This window comes from Xenopus laevis, chromosome 8S (genome assembly GCF_017654675.1).
Source record: "Xenopus laevis strain J_2021 chromosome 8S, Xenopus_laevis_v10.1, whole genome shotgun sequence".
In the NCBI taxonomy this organism is placed as follows: Eukaryota; Metazoa; Chordata; class Amphibia; order Anura; family Pipidae; genus Xenopus; species Xenopus laevis.
The window spans coordinates 7,143,140-7,167,809 of NC_054386.1; the positions used below are offsets into that span (position 1 = coordinate 7,143,140).

At 43.7% G+C, this 24,670-nt stretch overlaps 1 protein-coding gene across 1 annotated transcript; it reads left to right on the plus strand.

Annotated features, from left to right (window-relative positions):
• The first annotated feature begins 16,230 nt into the window (after positions 1–16,230).
• On the plus strand, positions 16,231–22,257 carry dact1.S (dishevelled-binding antagonist of beta-catenin 1 S homeolog). Its single transcript, NM_001088772.2, is given in 4 exon segments — positions 16,231–16,682; positions 18,233–18,353; positions 19,648–19,803; positions 20,254–22,257. Coding segments are annotated over 4 exon segments (2,457 nt in total). The 5' UTR covers positions 16,231–16,394; the 3' UTR covers positions 22,146–22,257.
• The last annotated feature ends 2,413 nt before the right edge of the window (positions 22,258–24,670 follow it).

Here is a 24,670-nt window from a genome sequence, read left to right on the forward strand (position 1 = left end):
CATCACTGTAGTTAAACGGGTTTCCTTCCGTACTACAAAAACATACAGACAGATTAATTGGCTCTATAACTATACCCCCAAACAATGTAGTTTTCTGTAAACATATATTGCATAAAACAGCTCATATGTAAAACCCTGCTTTATGTAAATAAACCATTTTCATAATAAAAAATATTTGCCATTGGGTAATCCTAAATAGAAAATTGCCATTTTAAAAAATAAGGGCCACCCCCTGGGATCCTAAGATTCACGGTGCACACAAACAAACCAAACAAACCATACGTTAGGTCACATGAGCCAGTTAACAGACAGAGTTCTATTTTTTACTTCCATGGTTCTTCCTGTTACAGTTAGAGCTGCAGTATTTCTGGTCAGGTGATCTCTGAGGCAGCACTAGGGATGTAGCGAACTGTTCTGCTGCGAACTAGTTCGCGCGAACTTCAACCGTTCGCGTCCGCCGAATGTTCGCGAACGTTCGCATTTTGAGTTCGCGTTCGATTCGAATACAAGTCGTTCGACCATTCGAATTCCTTCGACCGCTAAAAATTGAACGATTTCCATTCGTTCGAACGATTGTAAGCATTCGATCGAATGAAAAGCATTCGATCGAATGGCTTCGATCGTTCGATTCGAATGAAAATCCTTCGATCGAATGATTAAAATCCTTAGATCGTTCGAATCGAACGATTTTAGCGGGTGTTCGAAGTTCGCGAACTGTCCGCGAACGTTCGCATTTTTTGCCGGTGTTCGCGAACGGCGTTCGCGAACACCAAATCGGCAGTTCGCTACATCCCTAGGCAGCACACAGACCATAACAAAATGGTGGTTCAAGTCAAGAGATGTAAAAGGGCAATTTTACGTAAATATATATATACCAGTTTGGTAAGATTCTTTAATATGCCACTTAATTTGATATGAACTATTTGTTACTTAAAGTGATACTTTAAAATTGTACTTTTCAAAGTATTAATCTACATTAAAAGTTACCTATAGGTCACGTTGATCGTTTTTGCTGATAGTTCTGCTTTTGTAAGTAATTGTCACTTGAAGTTCCTAAACCTGACTGTTTTGCCAACCTGACTGTCCTTTCTTAGCCTGTCAGTTTCTACACTTTAATGGCAAAATTATAAATAGCATTCAAAGACAATGTTATGATACATAATAAAAAAGGTTGTTTTCCAATGTCAGTATTTCTTTACGTATAAATTTTAGGGATATAGTTTTCCTTTAACGTTCAAAGCTGCTCTAGGAATAACTAACTAGCACCAATATAAATATACAAGTCAACCTTTTTTCTTCTTTATGCAAAGGCAGCAATGAAAAGTCATACGCGAATTTGTCCTGTTTTGCTGCAAAATTCTCGAATTTCCCGCGAAATTTGCGAAACACGAAAACAAATTTGACGCCGGTGACAATTCCGATGCCGGCGACAATTCCAACGGCCATTAAAGTCAATGAGTGTGCGGTGGAATTTTCGGCAAATGTATTCGCCAGCGGTGAATCACGCAAGTTAGGCGCAAATTTGCGCCTGGCGAATAAATCACTACCAATGAACTATTTACTCAAATAAAGCCCAAACTATGTATGATTCGCAATTCAAAGAGTTTGACTGGCTGTACAATATTTCTCAATCAAGCAAAGCATTAATATTTAATAAGGAGCAGGCAAGAATACCAAACAGAGCATATTATTGATGTATACTGTACATCACCAGCTCCTAATTCTGAGGTCTCTCACCTTCCTTTTTTGCTCTGTCTCATTGTTATGGAAACAGTGCAACCATTACATGAAAGGCTTCTGAAGTGGAGCTGCTGTCCCCACTTATAATCTGTCACCTCTCCACTTTATTAGGAGGAGCAATAAACAAAAACATCATTAGGTTTCTGCCACATTCCAGGAAAACAACTAATTTTCTTAGATAAATAGCTTGTCACTGGCTGCACTAGTGTAGTCTTTGGCTCTCAATAGGCTTTACTTTGAAGACAGAGGGGCACATTTACTATGGGTCAAATATCGAGGGTTAATTAACCCTCGATATTCGACCATCGAAGTTAAATCCTTCGACTTCGAATATCGAAGTCGAAGGATTTACCGCAATTTGTTCAATCGAACGATCGAAGGAAAAATCGAACGGTTCGAATTTTAATACATTGATCGAACGATTTTCCTTCGATCACAAATTGCTAGGAAAGCTTATGGGGACCTTCCCCATAGGCTAACATTGGTGCTCGGTAGGTTTTAGGTGGCGAAGTAGGTGGTCAAAGTTTTTTTAAAAGAGACAGTACTTCGACTATACAATAGTCGAACGATTTTCAGTTTCGAAACGTTCAATTCAAAGTCGTAGTCGAAGGTCGAAGTAGCCAATTCGATGAAGTAGCCAAAAAAACCTTTGAAATTCGAAGTATTTTTTATTCTAATCCTTCACTCGAGCTAAGTAAATGTGCCCCAGAGTGACGCTTACAGTTCATATAAAAGAGATAATTTTGTAATATCTTTGATGCCTAGATGAAGACACCCAAACCATTAATATACCCATTATCCAGAAAGTATTTCTATTTGAGTGCCATTTAAAAAAAAAATCTCTTTAATAATTAGACAGTATCTTCATCCTGTGTTTAATGTTTAAATAATGTTAAAATGTTTTTTAGTAGCTTTGGAACACTCATCCTTTTCACAGCCACATCTGTATACTGTATATGGGGACAGTCTAAGCATGACGTTGGATACAATAAAATACCAATAGTCTCATTTATCAATGTGAAAACCCTTTCCTGGCATTATGATAAAAATAGCACTGGCACTATCTTTCTCTGATGATGCCTTGAGCAAAGAACAAGGGCAAGCTGGCAGTTTGACGAATGTGGAAAATGGCTTTAGTTGCAAAGTAATTACCATAACGAAAGGACGTTGTAGATATCAACTCAAAGAGCATAGGAACAAACATGCAAGTAATGGGTCACATTCCCTACTGGAAGAGAAACTGGCACAGCTCAAACAGATTCAGGGGATACAGTGAGTTAAACTGTAGTGCGAATGTGAATTTGTAATAATTAGTAGTGATGGGAGAATTTATTCGGCAGTCGCGAATTCGCAGCGAATTTGCGCGAATTTGCGCGATTCGCCCATGAAAATTCTGTTTTTTGGACACCGATTGCATTCTCACCAGAAAAATGGATGCTGGCGTCAAAAAAAGGACGCCAGCGTCAAAAACGAGACACCGGCGCTGTTTCGTGAATTTTTCGCCGTTTCGCAAATTTTTCGGTGAAGCGAAACGGCGCAAATTCACCCATCACTAATAATTACTAAGTAGCCTTAGACTTTTATGTGCTTTATATACTGTACAATATATTATGAGTCAGTTCTTTAGCTGAGGTAAGTGACATCAGACAGGGCCGGACTTCAAATTAGTGCACCCCTAGGCTTCATCTATCTCCCAACCGCTTGCACGGTACTCCCCTTGCACTCTCTATCCCCCATCACTTGCACCCCCGCAAACAACTCTTGGCGGCACATTTATCAAGGGTCGAATTGCGAGGGTTAATAAACCCTCGAATTCGACCCTCGAAGTTAAATCCTTCGAATTCGAATATCGATTTGAACGATTTGAAGCGATCGATCGAAGGATTTTTATTCGATCAAAAAAATGTTAGAAAAGTGCTGGGGAAGGTCCTCATAGGCTAACATTACACCTCGGTAGGTTTAAAGTTTCGAAGTATGAAGTCGAAGTATTTTTTTAAGAGACAGCACTTCCACTATCGAATAGTCGAATGGTCGAACGATTTTTACTTCGAATCGTTCGAATCATTCGATTCGATCGAATTTGACCCATTCGATGGTCGAAGTACCCAAAAAAATACTTAGAAATTCGAATTTTCTTACATTCAAATTCCTCGAGCTTAGTAAATCTGCCCCTTAAATTCCCCCGTCCAGTCCCCAGTTTAGATGTGGCTAGCAGCAGCATGCTACCCCAAAATCTATGCTGCCCTAGGCTCGGGCATTTATGGCCTGCCCACAAATTCGGACTTGGCAGCAGCCTAGAGCATATGCATTGAAAAGAAGATGAGGAGCTACTGGGGCATCTTTAGAGGCACTGGTCTTTCCTGCTAAAGGGCTGAAGTTTCTTTCTCGTTTTCCGAAGTCGCCCGAAGTCGCCTCACGAGGAAACTTCGGGCGACTTCGGAAAACGAATCGCCGCGTGTGATTAGCGCCAGCAATTTTTCGTTTTAACCAGCGCAGAGTGAGGGAAGGCGTTCGGGGAGATTGGTCACCGCAAAGAAGAAGAATGTAATTGTTGCTTTTATATTTATACAGAAAATGAAAGTATAGAAATCAGAGTGTAGAAGAGGTGCTCAATGGAGAGGATTATGTGTCATGCACCTCACCATGAAATACCCAGGGGCAGTAGCCAATGGCAAGAGAGATGCAGAGGTGCAAATTAGGAATTTATAGCCTCATAGCGGAAAATGCTATTTCTTTTGAAGATCAGATGGGGTTGGATTGTGTGTGTGGGGGAGGAGGAGGGGTTGTGAATGTTTATTTGTCCCAGATATTTCTGGATCCTCATCCTGAAGGTCAATTGGATTGAGTTTCTGGGTGAACAATTATACTATGTCTTGGATATTTTTCATCTTAAATACATTTAAATAATGTTTTCATATAACTGTAATAGTATTAATAAGTGCTAAGGGGGGCCCTGACCAAATGCTGAACCAGAGAATGTGGACTTCAACGTTCTAATATCTACAGTTAAATGTACAACATGATCATTGAACTAAACCCTAAAAATGAATGTGGCTAAAAATGGCATATTTTATATAGTGAACTTATTGCACGAGGCTAAAGTTTGAGCTTGTCAATAGCAGCAATGATCCAGGACTTCAAACTTGTCACATGGGGTCACCATCTTGGAAAGTGTCTGTGACACTCACATGCTCAGTGGGCTCTGATTGGCTGTTGAGAAGCTAAGCTTAGGGCTCGTCACTAATTATCCAGCAGAAAATGAGCTTCCCTGGCTGTAATATAAGCTGATGCTACAGGTTTGCTGATTATTCAATTCTGATGCTAATTGCACTGGTTTCTGTGCTGCCATGTAGTAATTATGTGTATTAATTACTAATCAGCCTTATATTGTGACATTTCTATTCTATGTGTACTGTATATTGTGAGTGGGTCCCTAAGCTCAGTGAGTGACAGCAGCACAGAGCATGTGCAATGAATCAGCAGAAAAGAAGATGGGGAGCTACTGGGGCATCTTTGGAGACACAGATCTTTACTGCTAAAGGGCTGTGGTTGCCTTGGGCTGATACAGAAGCACAAAACATCATGTACAACATTCTAGCTACTTCTTTAGTTAAGCTTTAGTTCTTCTTTAAATTTCAGTGTTAATGTAGAAATCATTGGGTTTCAGTTTTGGTTAGTGTACGATACCCTTTATATTCATGCTCACCATCATTTTCACATTCTTGGAATTACTGTGGTAATCCACGTATAATGCATTCCGTAATGACACAAATTGGGATACAATCCTTACCAAACTTTGGATAGGAATTAAGGGTTTTGTCCAGTATCTGGTTTTGTGGGGCTGATATGATCCAGAGGTATTTGACTTGTGTTCTTCCCTTTCTGGAAGCCTTCCTGCATAGATCTGTTCCTGCTTAGCCAGTAAATGTGGAACACCAGCCTGGTTCATACTAAATTGGGATCATCCTGGAATGTTTATCTTTAATGTAAACAATTCAACAAAGCAGATTTTGAGGACCAGCAAAAACAAAAGAACACCGACTCTAGGGGGTTTATAATTTTTAGTACTCACTAATTTAGAAAATTATGAGTTATGTTAATAAGCAATTTATTTGTGCGATATGACACCCGTGTGCTTTAACAGGTGCTTAGGTGGCCTTTAATCTTCTAAATCATGTATATTATATATGCCGTTTTGTGGAACTAATGGTGTCAAAAGGCTTAAAATTCTCAAGAGAGAATGCAAAATGAGGATTATGGTGGAAGAAAAGTTGTGAAAGGGGAGTTAGGTTACAGGACAGCAGCAGGAGGTGAAATATGGAATCCCTTTTATTAGTCGTTGGTTCGTTTGTTTTCCCTGCACCAGGTGGAATAATTTGCTGAAAGGACGACATAGGGTGCTCAGATAACTTTAGCTCCAATGATACCAGTAAATTCAATTCTATCAAAAGGAAGAAACTGAAATAATTACAATTAGGGGCCGATTCACTAAATTCGAGTGAAGGATTCGAAGTAAAAAAACTTCGAATTTCGAAGTATTTTTTGGGCTACTTCGACCATCGAATGGGCTACTTCGACCTTCGACTACGACTTCGAATCGAAGGATTCGAACTAAAAATCGTTTGACTATTTGACCATTCGATAGTCGAAGTACTGTCTCTTTAAAAAAAACTTCGACCCTCTACTTCGGCAGCTAAAAGCTACCGAAGTCAATGTTAGCCTATGGGGAAGGTCCCCATAGGCTTTCATAAGTTTTTTTGATCGAAGGATATTCCTTCGATCGTTGGATTAAAATCCTTCGAATCGTTCGATTAGAAGGATTTAATCGTTCGATCGAAGGAATAATCCTTCGATCGTACGATCGCTGTATTTGCGCTAAATCCTTCGACTTCCATATTCGAAGTCGAAGGATTTTAATTCCTAGTCGAATATCGAGGGTTAATTAACCCTCGATATTTGACCCTTAGTGAATCAGCCCCTTAAAGTCTGACATTGACCAACATCACATCTCAATACGTTTAACTATGAAAGTGTAGCCTGTGTTATTAAAGTTCCATGAAAGGAAGCATATAAACTTTACAACATACATTGCATAATATATTGTGTATATTTAACTAAAATATCTTTTTATGGTGCAGCAGCAAGAGTAACGGGAGTGAGGAATTACTTGGAAATCGGGTGTTTTGCCCCATTGTGGCTGTCAAACTGTGGTTCTGCTTGGAAGAGACAGAATAGATAAATAGAAAAATACTTTTGTATAAATGTAATGGAATCTACCTCAGGTCGTCAAGATGGCGTCCAAGATGGCGTCCAAGATGGCGACCACCTGCCTCACCACATGGCTCCTGCTGGGCACAGGTCTATGACCTCACCTTCTTCCCACTCCAGGATTGGTCGTCGGCGACGGAACGGACGCCGGCGTCAGAATCGGGCGCCGGCGTCGAGACGTCAGCGTGAGGACGCTGGCGTCTGCGTCTGACGCAAGCACGTCAAAATTTGGCGCCAACCCAGAGACTATTTAAACCTACTTCCCCTTCCAGTCCTTGCCCAACTATAGGTTCCTGCTACTGAGTTCCTGGGTGTTATTATCTATATTTGATTCTTGTGTACCGATTCCTGCCTGTTCTTCGATTCTGCTTGTCTTCTGCCTGGTCTGACCTATTTGCCTGTATTTTGACGATTCTTTGGATAAACCCTCTTGTACCTCGAACCTGGTCTGGTCTCCTCTTTGGTCTACACTATTACTGTGCCTTCGGGCCCGTTACAGTATAGTTGGGCCATGGACCCTTCGGAGGAGACTCCAGCTCCACCTGATGTCGGTGGCGCTATCCGCGGTCTGGCTTCCCGCATGCAGTCATACGAAGCCCAGCAGTCACACTTCGGTCAGGCTCTTGAAGCTATCCTGGACAAACTGTCGGCATTGTCACCTGTGGCCCCCGGTCCCTGTGGCCGTTCCTGCAAGCCCACTTCAGCCTTCGGAACCTCGCATTCCTGCGCCTCCCCTCTACAGCGGCGATCCTGATGCATGCAGAGGTTTCATCAACCAGTGCGAGATCCAGTTCACCCTGCTGCCAGGTCAGTTTGTATCCGAACGAGCTAAAGTGGGGTACATGATTACTCGCCTGCAGGGGAAGGCTTTGGAGTGGGCATCACCTCTGTGGGAGAAGGGGGACCCTTTGATTGACAACGCCAGTGCCTTCATCCGTGAACTTCGGGTCGTCTTTGATGCCCCTGGTCGAGCTATGGCATCCTCTGCTCGTCTGTTCCAGATCCAGCAAGGCACTCGCTCTGTTCCAGAGTACGCTATTGAGTTCCGCACCCTAGTTGCGGAGACCACCTGGAACAATGATGGGTACCATGCCGCCTTCTACAACGGCCTAGCCATGCGGATCAAAAACGACTTGGTCTCCCGGGAAATTCCTTCTCGGTGGGAGGATCTGGTGGCGTTGGCTATAAAGGTTGACACCCGGCAGAGGGAATTTCAACTCGAGCTCGACAGAGAGCGTTCGAAGAAGTATCCCCGGTTCCAATCCACCCTGGCTCCTCGCTTCCAGAGACCCCTACTCTTCAATCCGGCTTCTGCTTTTCCCTCTCCTACTCCTGCGGTTTCTGCTTCCTCTGCTCCATCTACTGAGGAACCCATGCAGATCGGACGGGCTCGTCTTTCCGAACAGGAGAAGCTACGGAGAAGGGCTGCCGGCCTATGCCTGTATTGTGGGGGCAAATCGCACTTCACCCATGAGTGTCCTGTGAAGCCGGGAAACGCCAGCACCTAGGTAGGTTTGGGGAGACCTATCTGGGTGGTGTTTGTCATTCTCCCCAACCCTCTACTCAACGCTTCCTTCTTCCAGCACAGATCCAATTCGGTTCCCAGAAGATCCCAGTGCAAGCTTTCCTGGACTCTGGTGCTGCCGGAAATTTCATGGACAGAGTTTTTGCTGCTCGTCATGCGGTTCCCCTACAACCCTTGGCCTCTCCTCTGCGGGTGTTGGCTATTGATGACCGCCCTCTGTCTTCGGCCATTATTTCTCAAACCACCGCTGAACTTTCTCTTAGAGTGGGCACTATGCATCTGGAGAGATTGGCCTTCCTACTCATCGATTGCCCTTCAACTCCACTCGTTTTGGGACTTCCCTGGTTATGCACCCATAATCCAGTCATTGACTGGTCCTCCTCTCAAGTCTCCCGCTGGAGCCCCTATTGCCAACGGAACTGTTTGCCTGCTGTACCCCTTATCAAGGTTTCTTCTGTTTCTTCCAAGTTGTCCCTTCCATCCGTCTATCAAGATTTTGCTGATGTCTTCAATAAGGGCTCTGCAGAGACCCTTCCTCCTCATCGACCCTATGACTGTCCGGTCGAACTTCTTCCTGGTTCCATGCCTCCCCGGGGTCGCACCTATCCTCTTTCCCCCTCTGAGACGGCTGCCATGAAGACCTACATTCAGGAGAATCTCCAAAGAGGCTTCATCCGCCCTTCTTCCTCCCCTGCTGGTGCTGGATTTTTCTTTGTCGAAAAAAAGGACGGAGGTCTGCGACCATGCATTGACTATAGGGGGTTAAACAAAATCACCATTAAAAACCGTTACCCTCTCCCCCTAATCTCCGAACTCTTCGATCAGTTAAGAGGGGCCAAGATCTTCACTAAGCTGGATCTTCGGGGTGCCTATAACCTCATTAGAGTTCGTGAAGGGGACGAATGGAAGACCGCCTTCAATACCCGAGACGGGCATTATGAATATCTAGTCATGCCGTTTGGACTATGTAATGCCCCCGCGGTCTTCCAAGAGTTCGTAAATGATATATTCAGAGACCTGTTGGGGCAAAGTGTTGTCGTCTATCTGGATGACATTCTTGTCTTTTCCAAAAATCTCCTCGAGCATCGCTCCCAAGTGAAGGAAGTTCTTCTTCGCCTAAGAAAGAATAATCTCTTCGCTAAATTGGAAAAGTGTTCGTTTGAAGTGTCTTCCATCCCTTTTCTTGGGTACATCATCTCCCAGCAGGGTTTCAAGATGGATCCAGCCAAGGTTTCAGCAATTCTCGATTGGCCCCTCCCCACAAGTGTCAAGGCTATCCAAAGATTTATTGGCTTTGCCAACTATTACAGACAATTTATTAAAGGTTTCTCTTCCAAAATCTCTCCTATCCTGGCCCTTATCCGCAAAGGGGGTAAACCACAGCACTGGCCTCCTCTAGCCTTGGAAGCCTTTGAAGCCTTGAAAACTGCCTTTTCTTCTGCACCTATTCTCAGACACCCCGAACTTCTTCTTCCCTTCTTCCTCGAAGTCGACGCCTCAGATGTGGGAGTTGGAGCTGTCTTGTCACAGAGATCATCCTTGGATGGGAAGTTACATCCCTGTGCATTCTTTTCTAAGAAATTTTCCTCCTCCTCCGAGCAGAACTACGATGTGGGGAATCGTGAGTTATTGGCAGTGAAACTCGCCCTGGAGGAGTGGAGACATTTACTGGAGGGATCCTCCATTCCCGTGACCATCTTTACAGACCATAAGAACCTTGAATTTATCCAATCCCTCAAACGTTTGAATCCTCGACAAGCCAGATGGTCACTGTTCTTCTCCCGTTTTAACTTCGTCATCACCTTTCGTCCTGGCTCTAGAAATAGAAAGGCTGATGCTTTGTCAAGAAGTTTTGTTCCTGAAGTTCCCTGCTCCGAAGATCCTGAACCCATTGTGCCTTCCTCCAAGATCGTCGCTGCCCTATTTCCCTCCTTGGCTTCGCAAATCCTTTCCGCTCAAGCTTCTGCTCCTGACAATATTCCTCTAGGGGTTGCCTTTGTTCCTCCTGATTGTCGCCAGTCTATCCTATCCCAGGCTCACAGTTCCAAACAGGCCGGCCATCCCGGAGTGGAGAAGACTACTGAACTCCTTTCTCGCCTGGTGTGGTGGCCATCCATGAGAAAGGATGTTAAAGACTTTGTTTCTTCTTGTACCATCTGTGCCATTTCCAAGTCTGGACATTCTCCTCCCAAAGGACTCCTTCTTCCATTACCCATTCCATCTCGTCCTTGGACTCATCTTGCCATGGATTTTATTGTGGATCTGCCTGTCTCCTCCGGTCACACTGTCATCTGGGTTGTCGTTGACAGGTTCAGCAAAATGGCTCATTTCATTCCCCTCCGCAAACTTCCCTCTGCTCCTGAACTTTCCAAGCTTTTCATCCAACATATTTTTCGTCTTCATGGGTTTCCTGCCGAGATCGTCTCTGACCGTGGCTCACAATTCGTGTCTAGATTCTGGAGATCCTTGTGCAAAGCTCTCAACATTTCTTTGCAATTTTCTTCTGCCTATCACCCACAGTCCAATGGAGCTGCTGAGAGAGTAAACCAGGCTTTGGAACAGTTTCTTCGCTGCCATGTTTCCCTGTGCCAAGACGACTGGTCGGATCTCCTTCCCTGGGCTGAGTTCGCCCATAACAATGCTTTGCATTCTTCCTCGCATCATTCCCCTTTCTTCTGTGTCTACGGTCAGAATCCTTTGGCGTTCCCTCAGGATCTTCTCCTCACTAATGTTCCTGCCGCCAACGATCAGGCTGCCCACATGATGGCTATTTGGGCTGCTGTTGCCTCTAATCTGCAGAGGAGCTCCCTGGTCCAGAAGAGGTTTGCCGACAAGAAGAGGGTTTCCGCTCCACCCTATGCTCCTGGTGACAAAGTTTGGCTTTCCACCCGTAACATCCGCCTGAAGATTCCTACCCCAAAGCTTGGTCCCAGATTCATCGGTCCCTTTCCCGTCATTGAAATCATCAATCCGGTGGCGGTTCGTCTTCAACTCCCTCCAGAGATGCGGATCCCGAATGCCTTCCATGTCTCTCTCCTTAAGCCTGCTGTGTCCTTTTCTTCTTCTTCTTCTTCTTCCCCAGCTCCAGTCCTGGTTGACGATCACCAGGAATTCGAGGTGAAGAGGATCTTGGACTCTCGTTTTTCCAGGGGCACTCTTCAATATCTCATCGAGTGGAAGGGGTTCGGTCCCGAGGAGTGCTCCTGGGTCAGGAGCTCAGATGTCCATGCGCCCATCTTGGTTCGTAGATTCCATAAACTATTCCCTCTCTCCCCTAGACTCGGTGGTCCTGAGGCCCCCCCTAAGGAGGGGGGTACTGTAATGGAATCTACCTCAGGTCGTCAAGATGGCGTCCAAGATGGCGTCCAAGATGGCGACCACCTGCCTCACCACATGGCTCCTGCTGGGCACAGGTCTATGACCTCACCTTCTTCCCACTCCAGGATTGGTCATCGGCGACGGAACGGACGCCGGCGTCAGAATCGGGCGCCGGCGTCGAGACGTCAGCGTGAGGACGCTGGCGTCTGCGTCTGACACAAGCGCGTCAAAATTTGGCGCCAACCCAGAGACTATTTAAACCTACTTCCCCTTCCAGTCCTTGCCCAACTATAGGTTCCTGCTACTGAGTTCCTGGGTGTTATTATCTATATTTGATTCTTGTGTACCGATTCCTGCCTGTTCTTCGATTCTGCTTGTCTTCTGCCTGGTCTGACCTATTTGCCTGTATTTTGACGATTCTTTGGATAAACCCTCTTGTACCTCGAACCTGGTCTGGGCTCCTCTTTGGTCTACACTATTACTGTGCCTTCGGGCCCGTTACAATAAATCAGTTAAACTAAACAACTGTATTTTTAGTTATTGCAGTTACTCTTTAATAATGAAAAGGATTTTGTTTTAAAATAGTAAAATAATTATACGGAGAGCTGACCCCTGTTTTGTGTCCATGATGTGTGGTGGATATACATGGGGGGCGGGCAGATATGTGATGAAGGGGGTCTTTTTTTTGGGGGGGGACAAGTTAAGCCCCTGTATAAAAGAATTATGGTCAAAAGGATGTTGTGAAAGCTCCAATTACCAACCGTCTGCGGTTAATAGAATACTCCTGCATGGAATTCTGATAGTAGATGAGTAAGATCTGAGCTTGGTTTGAATGTTGAGTATTGGACTCGTGAATATCAGCAGCATGAATGTGTCCAGGGCCGCCATTAGAAATCTTGGGGCCCCCTGGTCCCCACTCCCCCCCAGTCCAACCCCCATCTCAGATCCCGCCCACACCACAGTAAAAAGTCCATACAGACATCAGCAGTGGTCAGGGCACCCCTATAAGTTAAAAAAACCCACTGGTGTCAGCACCCCCATAAAAGTTTTTAAAAAAACATTGGCGGTAAGAGTCACCCGACATGTTAAAAAAAATAATTGATAGCCGGGGCTCCCCTATAAATTGAAAAAAAAACAGTGGCGGCCACAGTTCCCCATAAAAGTTTTAAAAAAAAAACATTGGTGGTCAGGACCCCTTTAAAAGTTAAAAAGAAACATTGGTGGTCAGGGGCCCCATAGAATGTTTTAAAAACAACATTGGTGGCCAGAATTGTAACTTCTTCTTCAGCTTCTGGGGCTACTTTCCTTCAGGTCTTTTCGCGGCTTTGGGTCTTCAGCTTAGGATCCTTTCATGGCTTCTGGTCTTTTCGTGGCTTTGGGGTTTCAGCTTTGGCTCCTTTCAGGGCTTTGGGTCTTTTCACGGCTTTGGGTCTTTAGCTTCGGCTCCTTTCGTGGCTTTGAGTCTTTTCACGGCTTTGGGTCTTCAGCTTCGGCTCCTTTCTTGGCTTCGGGTCTTTTCGCAGCTTCGGATCTTCAGCTTCGGCTCCATTCGTGGCTTTGGGTCTTTTCATGGTTTCGGTTCTTCAGCTTTGGCTCCTTTCGTGGCTTTGGGTCTTTTTTTAACTGCTTCGGGTCTTCATCTTCGACTCCTTTCGTGGCTTCGGGTCTTTTTGCAGCTTCAGGAGTTCAACTCCAGGTCTTTTTGTGGCTTTAGGTCTCCGGTGCTTCGGGTCTTCACCTCTATTCGGGTCTTTGGCAGTTCAGAGGCGCATCACTTAAGGGGGGCCTGGCTAATTTGAAAATTGCAACACAGCCAGGCCCCCCTTCAGGCCGACACAGTTGTACCCCTGTGCCCCCCTGATGGCGGCCATGCATGTGTCCCCAGTGAAATAAACAGTTTGAAGTCTGCCCACCATTCCACATATAGGTGCAGCCCGGAAGGTCAGCTGATCTCTGTGCATCTGCAGTGCCGGTCATGGGAAAGTAACTGCAGCTCCCAGCCAATAAGACTCCTTGCCTTGAGCCCAATGTCATCAATATATTGAATTTGCTCTCTGTATACTGATGGCCAGGGTTTAATACTTGTGCAAATCTCCTTAACAAAAGACAAACAAAAACTGCCTCCAAAGGAATTAAAAACAAAAACACTCCCAATGGTTGCACAAGGACAAATGTCACAAGCTGTTGATTAGGGTTGTCACCTGGCTGGTATTTTACCGGCCTGGCCTGTAAAAATGAGGGTTGATCTCAATATTAATAGGGAAAACAGATAAATATATAGTAAGGCCGGTATTTTTTTCCAGAAAAGGTGGCAACCCTACTGGTAATGTGGGCTGTACGCTAAAATACATGAGCCGGCCACTGTAGGAAGATGGGGGGCTGATATGGCTAGTAAGCCTGGATAGATTCAAGCCATAGTAGCATTAGTCTGAATTGACAGTAAGCTGAAGGCCAGCGTTGTGGGTGCTTGATCTGTGGTACCTGCAAATCCTGCAACCCCCCCTCCCCAGGGTGTGAGCCAGTCCAAGATAACGAGAAATGGAATGTTACCGTTAATCTGTCACATTCTGAAGGGGGTTCAGCTGCCTAAACAGTTTTTGAATAAATCAACAAATGCATTATTATTTTCTCATATAACAAACAGAAAAAAACAGTCACTGCTAGGGGTGTCCAACTTACCCCCCCCCCCTGCACCACCACAACTGGTAGCATCCACCACATACTGGCTTCCTTTCCAGGGGATTCTGGGGGTTGTAGTTCCGACAGGTGTTGGAGGGTAGCAGAAGCTAGCGCAAAAGCATGACCTCAAATGTACATTGAACTACAACTCCCAGAGTACACAGGCAACAAAGCGGATTCCCATCACTTCAGCAGAACATTGCCCCTGGCTGTCAGTAATATATTGGTTTGAGTTATTGCTAGTGAATGTGTTGAATGTACTATATAAGGGAAGTACTGTGGCTCATATTTTGTATTTATGACTAATTTTAATGAATGTTTTACCAGCCCCTACCAAAGAATGAGCAGTGTGTGTGTATATGGCTCTCGCTGTATGTGTAAAGCTGAACTGAGAGCACGGCAGGGTTGCCAGGTCTAATTTTTTTAAAAACAGACAAAGTCAGCTACAAAACCAGCCCAAAACCAGCCAAGAGGCTAAAGAAAAGTAGCACAAAATGCGCAGTGAAAAAAAAAATATATATGAAAATATACCTTTTTCAAATTTTTAAAGCAAAATGGGATAGATTTACCCGACACCAGGGGTTTAACTACAGAGGGGTCCCATGAGGTATAGGGGTCCCATACGGCCCTAATACATATACATATTCAATTTCAATAAATATTGAAAAAAAACATTTTGTCGGAAATTGAGGAAAGTCACCGGAAAATGCGAGAATGCATGAAGAGGTGGTCCACCTTTGAAATAACTGTTAGTATGATGTAGAGAGGGATATTCTGAGACAATTTGCAATTGGTTTTCATTTTTTATTATTTGTGGTTTTTGAGTTATTTAGCTTTTTATTCAGCTGCTCTCTAATTTGTGATTTCAGCAATGTGGTTGCTAGGCTCCAAATTCCTCTAGCAACCATGCACTGATTTGAATGAGACTGGAATAGGAGAGGCCTGAATACAAAGATGAGTAATACAAATTAGGAATAAAAATACATTTGTAGCCTTGCAGAGCATTTGCTTTTTAGAAAGGGTCAGCGACGCCCATTTGAAAGCCGCAAAGCGTCAAAAGAAAAAGGCAAATAATTATAAAACTAAAAAAAAAAAAATCAAAAGCAATTCAAAAGTTGCGTAGAATTGGCCATTCTACAACATACTAAAAGTTAACTTAAAGGTGAACCACCCTTTTAAGAATGAGAGACTGGGGTACAGAGGCCAAAAGCTGGTAACTCCTGACTTCTACACAAGTCAGTCCCATTGCATGCTGGGTATTGTAGTCTTACATTAAACTTGGCAGTCTGGAAATTGTTAAAGAAAAACTACATTACCCAATATGCATTGGGAGACACAGGCTATGCACATTAGGGCAAGATAAACAATTTGGCTGGTTTCCAAATTACAAAGAGGCCCAAAATGCAGGTCAAATCCGTACCGTGGCTAGTTTGCACTTTCAAAACCCCGCTGGGCTATAAATTAGTAGCCCAATTCGCCAACCTGGCAACTCTGGAACACGGTAAGGGGCGCCAGTCAGTATGTGTGTGAATTTCTTGAAAGCATTAAGGGGCGGGGCTACAGCGTGCGTGACGTAAGCGAAGGCTACTTAGATGGGTGAAGCGGCAGGACTAAGCGCAGAAGGATTGAGAGAGAGGAGGAGTGAGTAGCGGCTCTGTCATGGGCTCTATCTGATTCTATTGCCTCTCACCAGGGACTAAGCAAAGATGTCACTCGCGCAGCGTTGGAGACGCTAAACCTCACGTTGTGCAGAAGTCGGGCTTCGGTTCTTGGTTGGGAATAGCGAGGCGGATTCTCATTGGAGCCCCGTGTACGTGAGTTGCAGCCGCTGCAGATGCTCTAACGTGTGACTCGCTGTCCCAGGATGAAGCCCATTCCCTCCCCTGAGCCCCCGGGGCAGCTCCACGACACCCCCCGCCGTAAGGACAAGGGAGAGGCGGAATGGGAGCGACACCGGACCCGGGAGCGCCTGGAGGCCACGTTGGCCGGACTCGCCGAGTTGGATTGTCTGAGGCACCGGCAGCAGCTCCTGGTACAGAACGTGCTCAGCCCCGGGACACACGGACAAGACGCGGCGCCGACTGGAGACTCTCCGCGCAGCGACGAACAGAAGTTACTGGAGGAAAATATCTCTCTGCTCAAGAAACAACTGGTGGGTGTCCGGGGGCTGCACCCAAACTGCAACATTTTATTTATTTATATACCAGACTGCGGATCTGTAATCCGGCTCCTCTATCTCTTATACGTGTCTCATATATCTGTGTGTCAGCTCCTCTATAAATATATATATATATATATATATATATAATAGATATGTAATGTGTTATCCGTTTCAGATGGGACACCAGGGGCCACTCAGTATTATTATTATTCCTCTCTCACTCAACCTCTATTCTCAGTCTCTTTTCCATCTATTTAGCCTCTTTGTTCTCATAGAAATAGGGAATGACCATGAAATAGACCAAATGTTTTGAAGCAAGTCTGTTCCCCCAGCGCTGCCCAGTCTGTTCCCCCAGCGCTGCCCAGTCTGTTCCCCCAGCGCTGCCCCGTCTGTTCCCCCAGCGCTGCCCCGTCTGTTCCCCCAGCGCTGCCCCGTCTGTTCCCCCAGCGCTGCCCCGTCTGTTCCCCCAGCGCTGCCCCGTCTGTTCCCCCAGCGCTGCCCCGTCTGTTCCCCCAGCGCTGCCCCGTCTGTTCCCCAGCGCTGCCCCGTCTGTTCCCCCAGCGCTGCCCCGTCTGTTCCCCCAGCGCTGCCCAACTGCACATTGTATTCCCTGCACATTCAGGGCTTCGTTACTGTCAGTTTCATTCCAGGGAAGGGCTAAATTGGGACATATTCCCCACATACGGGCTGCCTGGCTCATTTCTTAGCCCTGATCCCCTTGACAGTGCGGAGCTTATTCCCCATATAGAAGCTGTTCTTCTCCCAGCCCATGTGTGTAAGTGTGTATATGTGTTGTGTGTGTGTATATGTGTTGTGTGTGTGTGTGTATATGTGCAAGGCACAGTCTAACTGTGAGCTGTATATGAATCCATGTGACTCCTGAGTGTTTGTAGCAAACCTGTGTCCTGGGGCAGGGAGTGAATAACGGGATTGCTCTCGAGGAGAATGAATCCCCAGAACGGATTTGCAAAAGCAATTAGGCACACAGTGTGACCACCAGGAGGCAGCCTCACACCCCAGTCTCTGCCTCTGAATCTATTTGCCTTTGTCAATGGGTTACTGCTCTGTCAGATGGAAGGAAAACCAACAGGAGCTCGAATCCACACGTTTAAGCATTTTAACCCTTTCTGCCTCCCTTGTTTGGCTCTTTCCTCATTTTGCAAATAGCAGAGCCCAGTGGGTAACCCTATTACGGTATTAACCTCATTGCCCTTACATTGCACTTTTAGTTGTGCAGCTTTAATACGTCTGTGCATTTGCTTGTGCATGCCCGCTAATAAATTAAATAAATATAATATATATGTATAATGCTCCTCATTTTCAATACTCCGTTAAACTGCCACCATGAACCAGTGATGTCTGATATGTTTTAGGGTACAGCTTTAGAACATCTTTATATGTGTATGGAGAGTAGCACAGTTGATTTATGTGCATTTCATGCCTTAGTGCAATCACAAGGTTGCCGTAGCAAATTGAATAAGCATAATTATAGGCAAGGTTTGGGTTTCAAATTAACTTTTTCGATTGCTGTTTTCCCATAGAACTGCCTAAGAAAGCGAGACGCAGGTTTGCTAAGCCAGCTTCACGAGTTGGACAAGCAAATAAACGATCTTAGAATTGACTCTGAAAAGACTGAGGAGACAGACAGCCGACCCAGTTCTGGTGAGTGTGACAATCAATCTGTTTATCTGTGCAGATGAGAATGCATCCCTGTCATTGGTTAGATTATATATTGTATATTATATTCCATTATCAGCCCCTCGTAGACACTATATATAGGAAATAAGGAACATTCTTTGCGGACGTGTCGCCTTATCAAATACATTTCAGCCACAATAGTGCAGGAGCCAATTGACTAACTCCCACTCTCATTTATTTCTGTTTAAAGGAAATATACAATTTAATTCCTGAACCAGCAAGTGTATTTAGTTGTAATATTGGTGTGTAGGTGCATCTCAGGTCATTTTGCCTGGTCATGTGATTTCAGAAAGAGCCAGCACTTTAGGATGGAACTGCTTTCTCGCAGGCAGTATTCGCCTACTCAATGTAACTAAATGGGGGGAATTCACAAAAGTGTTGGTAAAATAAATAACCCAGAAGTGGTGGTTGACAAATTTGTAAAATGTCGTACGAACAGCAAATTCACAAAGGCAGATGTTACCATCTCTGAATGTCTCGTAAGTCTGTCAATTTTCTAAAATGTCGTATATCTTTTCATCGTCCAAACGACATTTACCAAGACTTTTTAAAAGACAATTTGACTGACATTTTGATTTTGGAGAGGCTTAAGTGTCTGAAAAATTGTCGGTAAAAAAAAATGAGTTTACGAGTAATTCATAAAAATGTCGGGAAAAGTGGCGCCGAAAAAACCACGCCCACTTTTAACAACACTAATTCAAAAGTGTCGTACATGTCGAAGACATTTTTCCGTTCCCGACACTTTTGTGAATTCCCCCCAATGTGTCTCAGTGGGACCTGGATTTTACTATTGAGTGCTGCTCTTAGATCTACCAGGCAGCTGTTATCTTGTGTCAGGGAGCTGCTATCTGGTTACCTTCCCATTGTTCTGTTAAGATGCTGGGGGAAAGTGAGGTGTGTGATATCACTCCAACTTGCAGTAAAGAGTGACTGAAGTTTATCAGAGCACAAGTCACATGAATAGGGGCAGCTGGGAAATTGACTGTCTAGCCCCATGTCAGATTTCAAAATTAACTATAAAAAGATCTGTTTGCTTTATGCATTTTTAAAAAAACGTTTTCCCACGACATTATCACTTTAATGTAAATCTCTTTATTGAAAATATGCTATTTTCAAAAAGCCTAATTACTGATAAAGAAACAATTTAATTCCCTATACTTGCCTTGCACATTCTCTGAACCACATCCAGTCATTCTTCTACTTTTGCTGTGTATTTTGTGCCCTTCTTCTTACAAAAGCATGCTGTTTTTATTTTAAGGATTTTACGAGCTGAGTGATGGAACTTCAGGATCCCTCTCCAATTCTTCCAACTCAGTGTTCAGCGAATGTTTATCCAGCTGCCACTCCAGCACCTGCTTTTGCAACCCATTGGAAACATCATTAAACCTCACAGATGGTCAAGCAAAGTCTGCAGGTAATGTTTGTTTTCTTTGCCTTCCTCTGTTGTATGGAGAGCTGTTGTAGTACTTTCCAGTGTGTACAGAAAGCCCTGGCTTGGCTGTCTCTGGTGTTGATGAGCAGTCTGGTTTGATTGAAGAATTCCCCCAGAGTTTGCCTAAGAAAATAAGCTCAGATGAAAGAAAAAAATTAAACTATGCACCTGGGGTGCTTTGTATTTATTCAATATTAATATATAAATATGTTCCAATATTTTTTATATTTCTTGTGCCAGTTCACTTTAATATCACCACGAGGGCAAACCTTATAATACCATACTGAAAAAGTGTAGATGCCTGTGTTTCTTTCAGGGCAACTGTCTGTCATGCAAAGAAACTTGTTTTAATGTGTTTATTTAATATGCATTTTAGGGAAGTATTATGCCTTTTATACTTTTTAACATTTGTCATAATATTTTGCATTTCAGAGGACTTCCTCGAATGGTTGGATTACAGAGAAAGTCAACATGAAACTGGCACAGTTCGCCGTTCCTTTTCTGCACCGCATTCCAACTCTGTTGAAGTTACGGCAGATGTTCACCCCAAGTATCAGTGTGACCTGGTATCTAAAAACGGTAATGACGTTTATCGTTACCCCAGCCCTCTACATGCCGTAGCTGTGCAGAGTCCCATGTTTCTCATTTCCGTCATGGGCAACATAAAGGCAGAGGAACCTGAGGAGGAGATTGGCCCCAATGATAACGATGACTGTATAGTGCCTGAACTAGATCACTTAAAAGATGAGGACTCTTTTCTCCATCAGAGCAGCCTGTGTTCTTTACCACTTTCTTCTGGGAAAAAAATGGATGGTTATATTTTAAGTATCATACAGAAAAAAGCACATCCTGTAAGGACTAACAAACCAAGGACTAGTGTCAATGCTGATCCAGGCAAAGGGATTTTACGACATGGGAGTATATGTGTCAAACAGACTGTTGGTGTTTCTCAAAGCAATGCAGTTAACCTGAAAAATTCTAAACAAACATGTTTACATTCCGCCGGAATGATCTCTGTGGATAATAGCACTTATCCTTCTCTAAAACCGTGCTCAAAGGAGTCTCTAAGTGAACAGCTGGAAAGTAAAAGGATGCCATCTATCTCCACATATCCTTCTTGTAATGTCAATGAACTTCAAAGCCAAAACAATTCACGAAACACTGTGAAGTCTGTGTGTCAGGGTCTGGCAAGGGGCTCTGTAGCAATGACCTCAAATGTTCAAAAGGAAAATGTTACACCCAATGCACCGGCTAATCTCCCTAATGCATCAAGTTCTGTCTATAATGGATCTCCTAGAGAAAGCACACAGAACAGTGCACTGCTCCCTCAAGAGATTAAAGTTGTGCCACCAGTAAAGAGAGTTTCCCTGAAAAATACACTCCTTTCTTACCATGAATCTTCATCTTTTGAGGAAAGACCACCTCTGGACTTTAAAAGCGAGGGGTCGTCATCTCAGAGTTTGGATGAAGGGATGCTGGTTAATGCTCATTATATACCAGCTCAGCAACATGGTGTTAAACTTCATAAGAATACCAAAAATGTGAAGATCGTGAAGAGCTCCACTTTAAAACATAGGGCCGATGTTCAGTATGTGCTAGAAAATGGATCCCAGACGCTGAAAGAAAAGAGCAAGGTTGTGGGAAAGAAGTGTAGGTTCCCCGAAGATTTGGATACAAACAAAAAAGTGAAGAAATCTACCCCGCGGGTTAAAAAAATCGTTCACCCTCATTTCGAACCTGCAGCCGTTGGAAGAAATCCAGTTGCAGTCCGATCTGGAATCAAATCTCATGGACATCCGAAGGATGTGGTCTTGGCCAAACCTAAACATAAGAGGAGTGATTATCGGAGATGGAAGTCTTCAGCTGAGATTTCATATGAAGAAGCTTTAAGGCGGGCACGAAGGCGAGCTCAGAGAGAAATGATGGGTGTTTGTGCACAAGTGCCGTTTTCTCACGCCAGCCCATATGCTTATATTGCTAGTGACTCTGAATACTCTGCAGAGTGTGAGTCTCTGTTCCACTCCACGGTGGTAGACACTAGTGAGGATGAACAGAGCAATTACACAACTAACTGCTTTGGGGACAGTGAATCCAGTCTGAGTGAGGTTGAATTTGTCGGTGAAAGCACAACGTCAAGTGATACCGATGAAAGTGGTGGACTCATTTGGTCCCAGTTTGTACATACACTTCCCATGCAGGCCACTGCAACTGCCGAACTACAAACCACTGCCAAAGCCTTTATTAAAATAAAGGCTTCGCACAACCTTAAGAAGAAAATCCTTCGCTTCAGATCTGGGTCTTTAAAGCTGATGACAACAGTTTGAATGCCACCTATTCAATGTGTTCAGTTCAGACTCCATTTTATTTGTATATAATTTGTTACCTTTTGTGCAAATATTTAAAGTCTATGGTAAATTAAATTGACTCTTTGGAATATTCTTGTGGACTGTCCAAATTCCAATGACTGGTGTAAATCCACGTAATTTATCTTTCTGCTTACATTGTGCGCTTAAAAGTGTCTGAAGTTGATGTACTCTGGCAATCTGCAGATGTCCAATTAGACACATCCAGAATAGACCACCCAAGATCAGTGCAAATAGCAGTTCTAGGATGCCTGGTAAACATTCCTTTGGAATCAGCAGCTTTTCATTTGGAAAATGGAGTGAACTTTTTTTTTTAAGCATGTACTTCTTTCCAGCTTTCCAAACTCTCTCACTCTCTCTCTCTCTCTCTCTCTCTCTCTCTCTCTCTCTCTCTCTCTCTCTCTCTCTCTCTCTCTCTCTCTCTCTCTCTCTCTCTCTCTCTCTCTCTCTCTCTCTCTTCTCTCTCTCTCTCTCTCTCTCTCTCTCTCTCTCTCTCTCTCTCTCTCTCTCTCTCTCTCTCTCTCTCTCTCTCTCTCTCTCTCTCTCTCTCTCTCATCATATGCATGCTCTGTGCATGAATCTCGTTGGTTACCATATGCATTTCACTATGGAGTTCATGTAAGCTTTACTCTCATGTATTTTATATATTTTGTAAATTATAGCACATTTTACATGGTAATAAATTGTCTGCTTTAATGCTGTTTAAATTTATTAAATTGAAACAAAATGATCTACAGTCTCATGTATGTTATGTGTAACCTCTGGCATTTGGCACATGCCCCATTAATGGTAATGCATAAATATTCTAGAACCTGGCTCACCGTTACGTGGCAAGATGTGGTTATTTTACCAAGCACACGCATAGGTGGAGTATATGTTACACAAGATGCATTTGTAAAAGACTCCCTTTCTCTTCTGCATTCTCATGGCTCCCTTTTCTCATTTCCCCTTGACCACTTTATGCCTTCCATCTTGTATCTCTCTTGTCTCCATTATTAGTCTTTCCAGCACAGGTACGAACTATCTGGCATGTGTGTCTTGGCCATTCCGTTAATTAGAAAAAGGAAAATTAACTCTTCACAATTAAAATAATCCACACACTCTTGAGACACTCATTTTACGCTGTTGAATCCTCTTAACATTGCAGCTTCCATTTTTTAATGGGTGCCAATGTAGGTACTCCAGATGAGAAAAATGTCATCCATGAGGTTAGTGTGATCTTGGTATGTGTTGGTGTAGTTGGCATCTAGCTATGAGTTTGTTTGGGTCTTTTAGTTGGAAATGTCTATCCTTCATTCAAGTTGTTTTTTAAAGAGCGTAGATGCTTTTATCATTGTGGAGCCAATGTTTGTGTGTTCGGTAGCTAGTAGAGATTCCATATATATGTATACAAGGGACTTGTATGGTCGAATTGTGGTTTTTTTGTGGTTTTATGTAAAACTGTTTACTGCATTTCAAAGTAATTGTTTTCATGGAAGAAACTGATGATGAAATGGCATATAGCTAGTTGTATAGATAGGACTTGGCTGGCCGATGTTTTGGACAATCCCTGTAAAAGTTTTTCAGTCTGGGTTTTTGCAGCAGTCTTATTCTGTGGATATAAAATATCCCATGGCATGTTACTGACGTTTTGTGAATGTGCTTTTTTTTTTTTTTGATTTATTTTTGTACTGAAGAAAAGCTGTCTCCGTCTATCAAGTTCAAGAGTTATTTATTGACATCGATTTTGTTTTTTCAGATCTTGCCATTCTCCGTAGCTAATGCAATGTTCTCTGACTTGGTCACTTATGGTTGGGGGCACCAGAGCATTGCTTGGGGGAGGGGTGGATTTGCAGCTTCCCCATTAAGACTGCATTGCTATGTTACGGGTGATATTGGCAAGTGCCGTTAATTCAGATTTATTCATCAGAAGTAGTCAACATCTGTTTCTGCATCAGTTCATTTATTTGAATTACATTTTTGGTTTCGCAGGAAAGATATTTTTTTTATTGTGTTTTGTTAATTCTTTATTAAGGTTATCAATCCCTTTAAATTAAGTAAAGTCTGTGGGTAGAAGTTGTGTGCCCTGCACATCCTTCTTCACATTTGCACTGTGTTCGACCTGCCATATTGCTTGCCTTATGGGTGGCTCCAAAGTGCACAAGCAAAGATGGCTGCTCCATTTCAGCTATCTTGTACAATGTCAAGCTTACCATTTTATTCTGTGAGTTTTATATTACACAAATTATTTCCTGTCCATCCGCCTCTACTTTCGTAGCCTTATCGTAATTTCTTGTGCTCACCCACCCCTGCTATGATCTTGCATGGCTGCCCCAATATCTTGCCTTTGCTTACCCACAGTCGTTATTGCAGGTCCCCTTTTTTTGATGGTGTCCCCAGCCCTACAAAAATCTGTAGATTCTGGCCTGTATGGGTCTCTGTGTGGTTGAAATGAATTTGTCTGGACCTGCCTTCCTTTTTTTATGTGCAAACCCATTTAGGTCTGC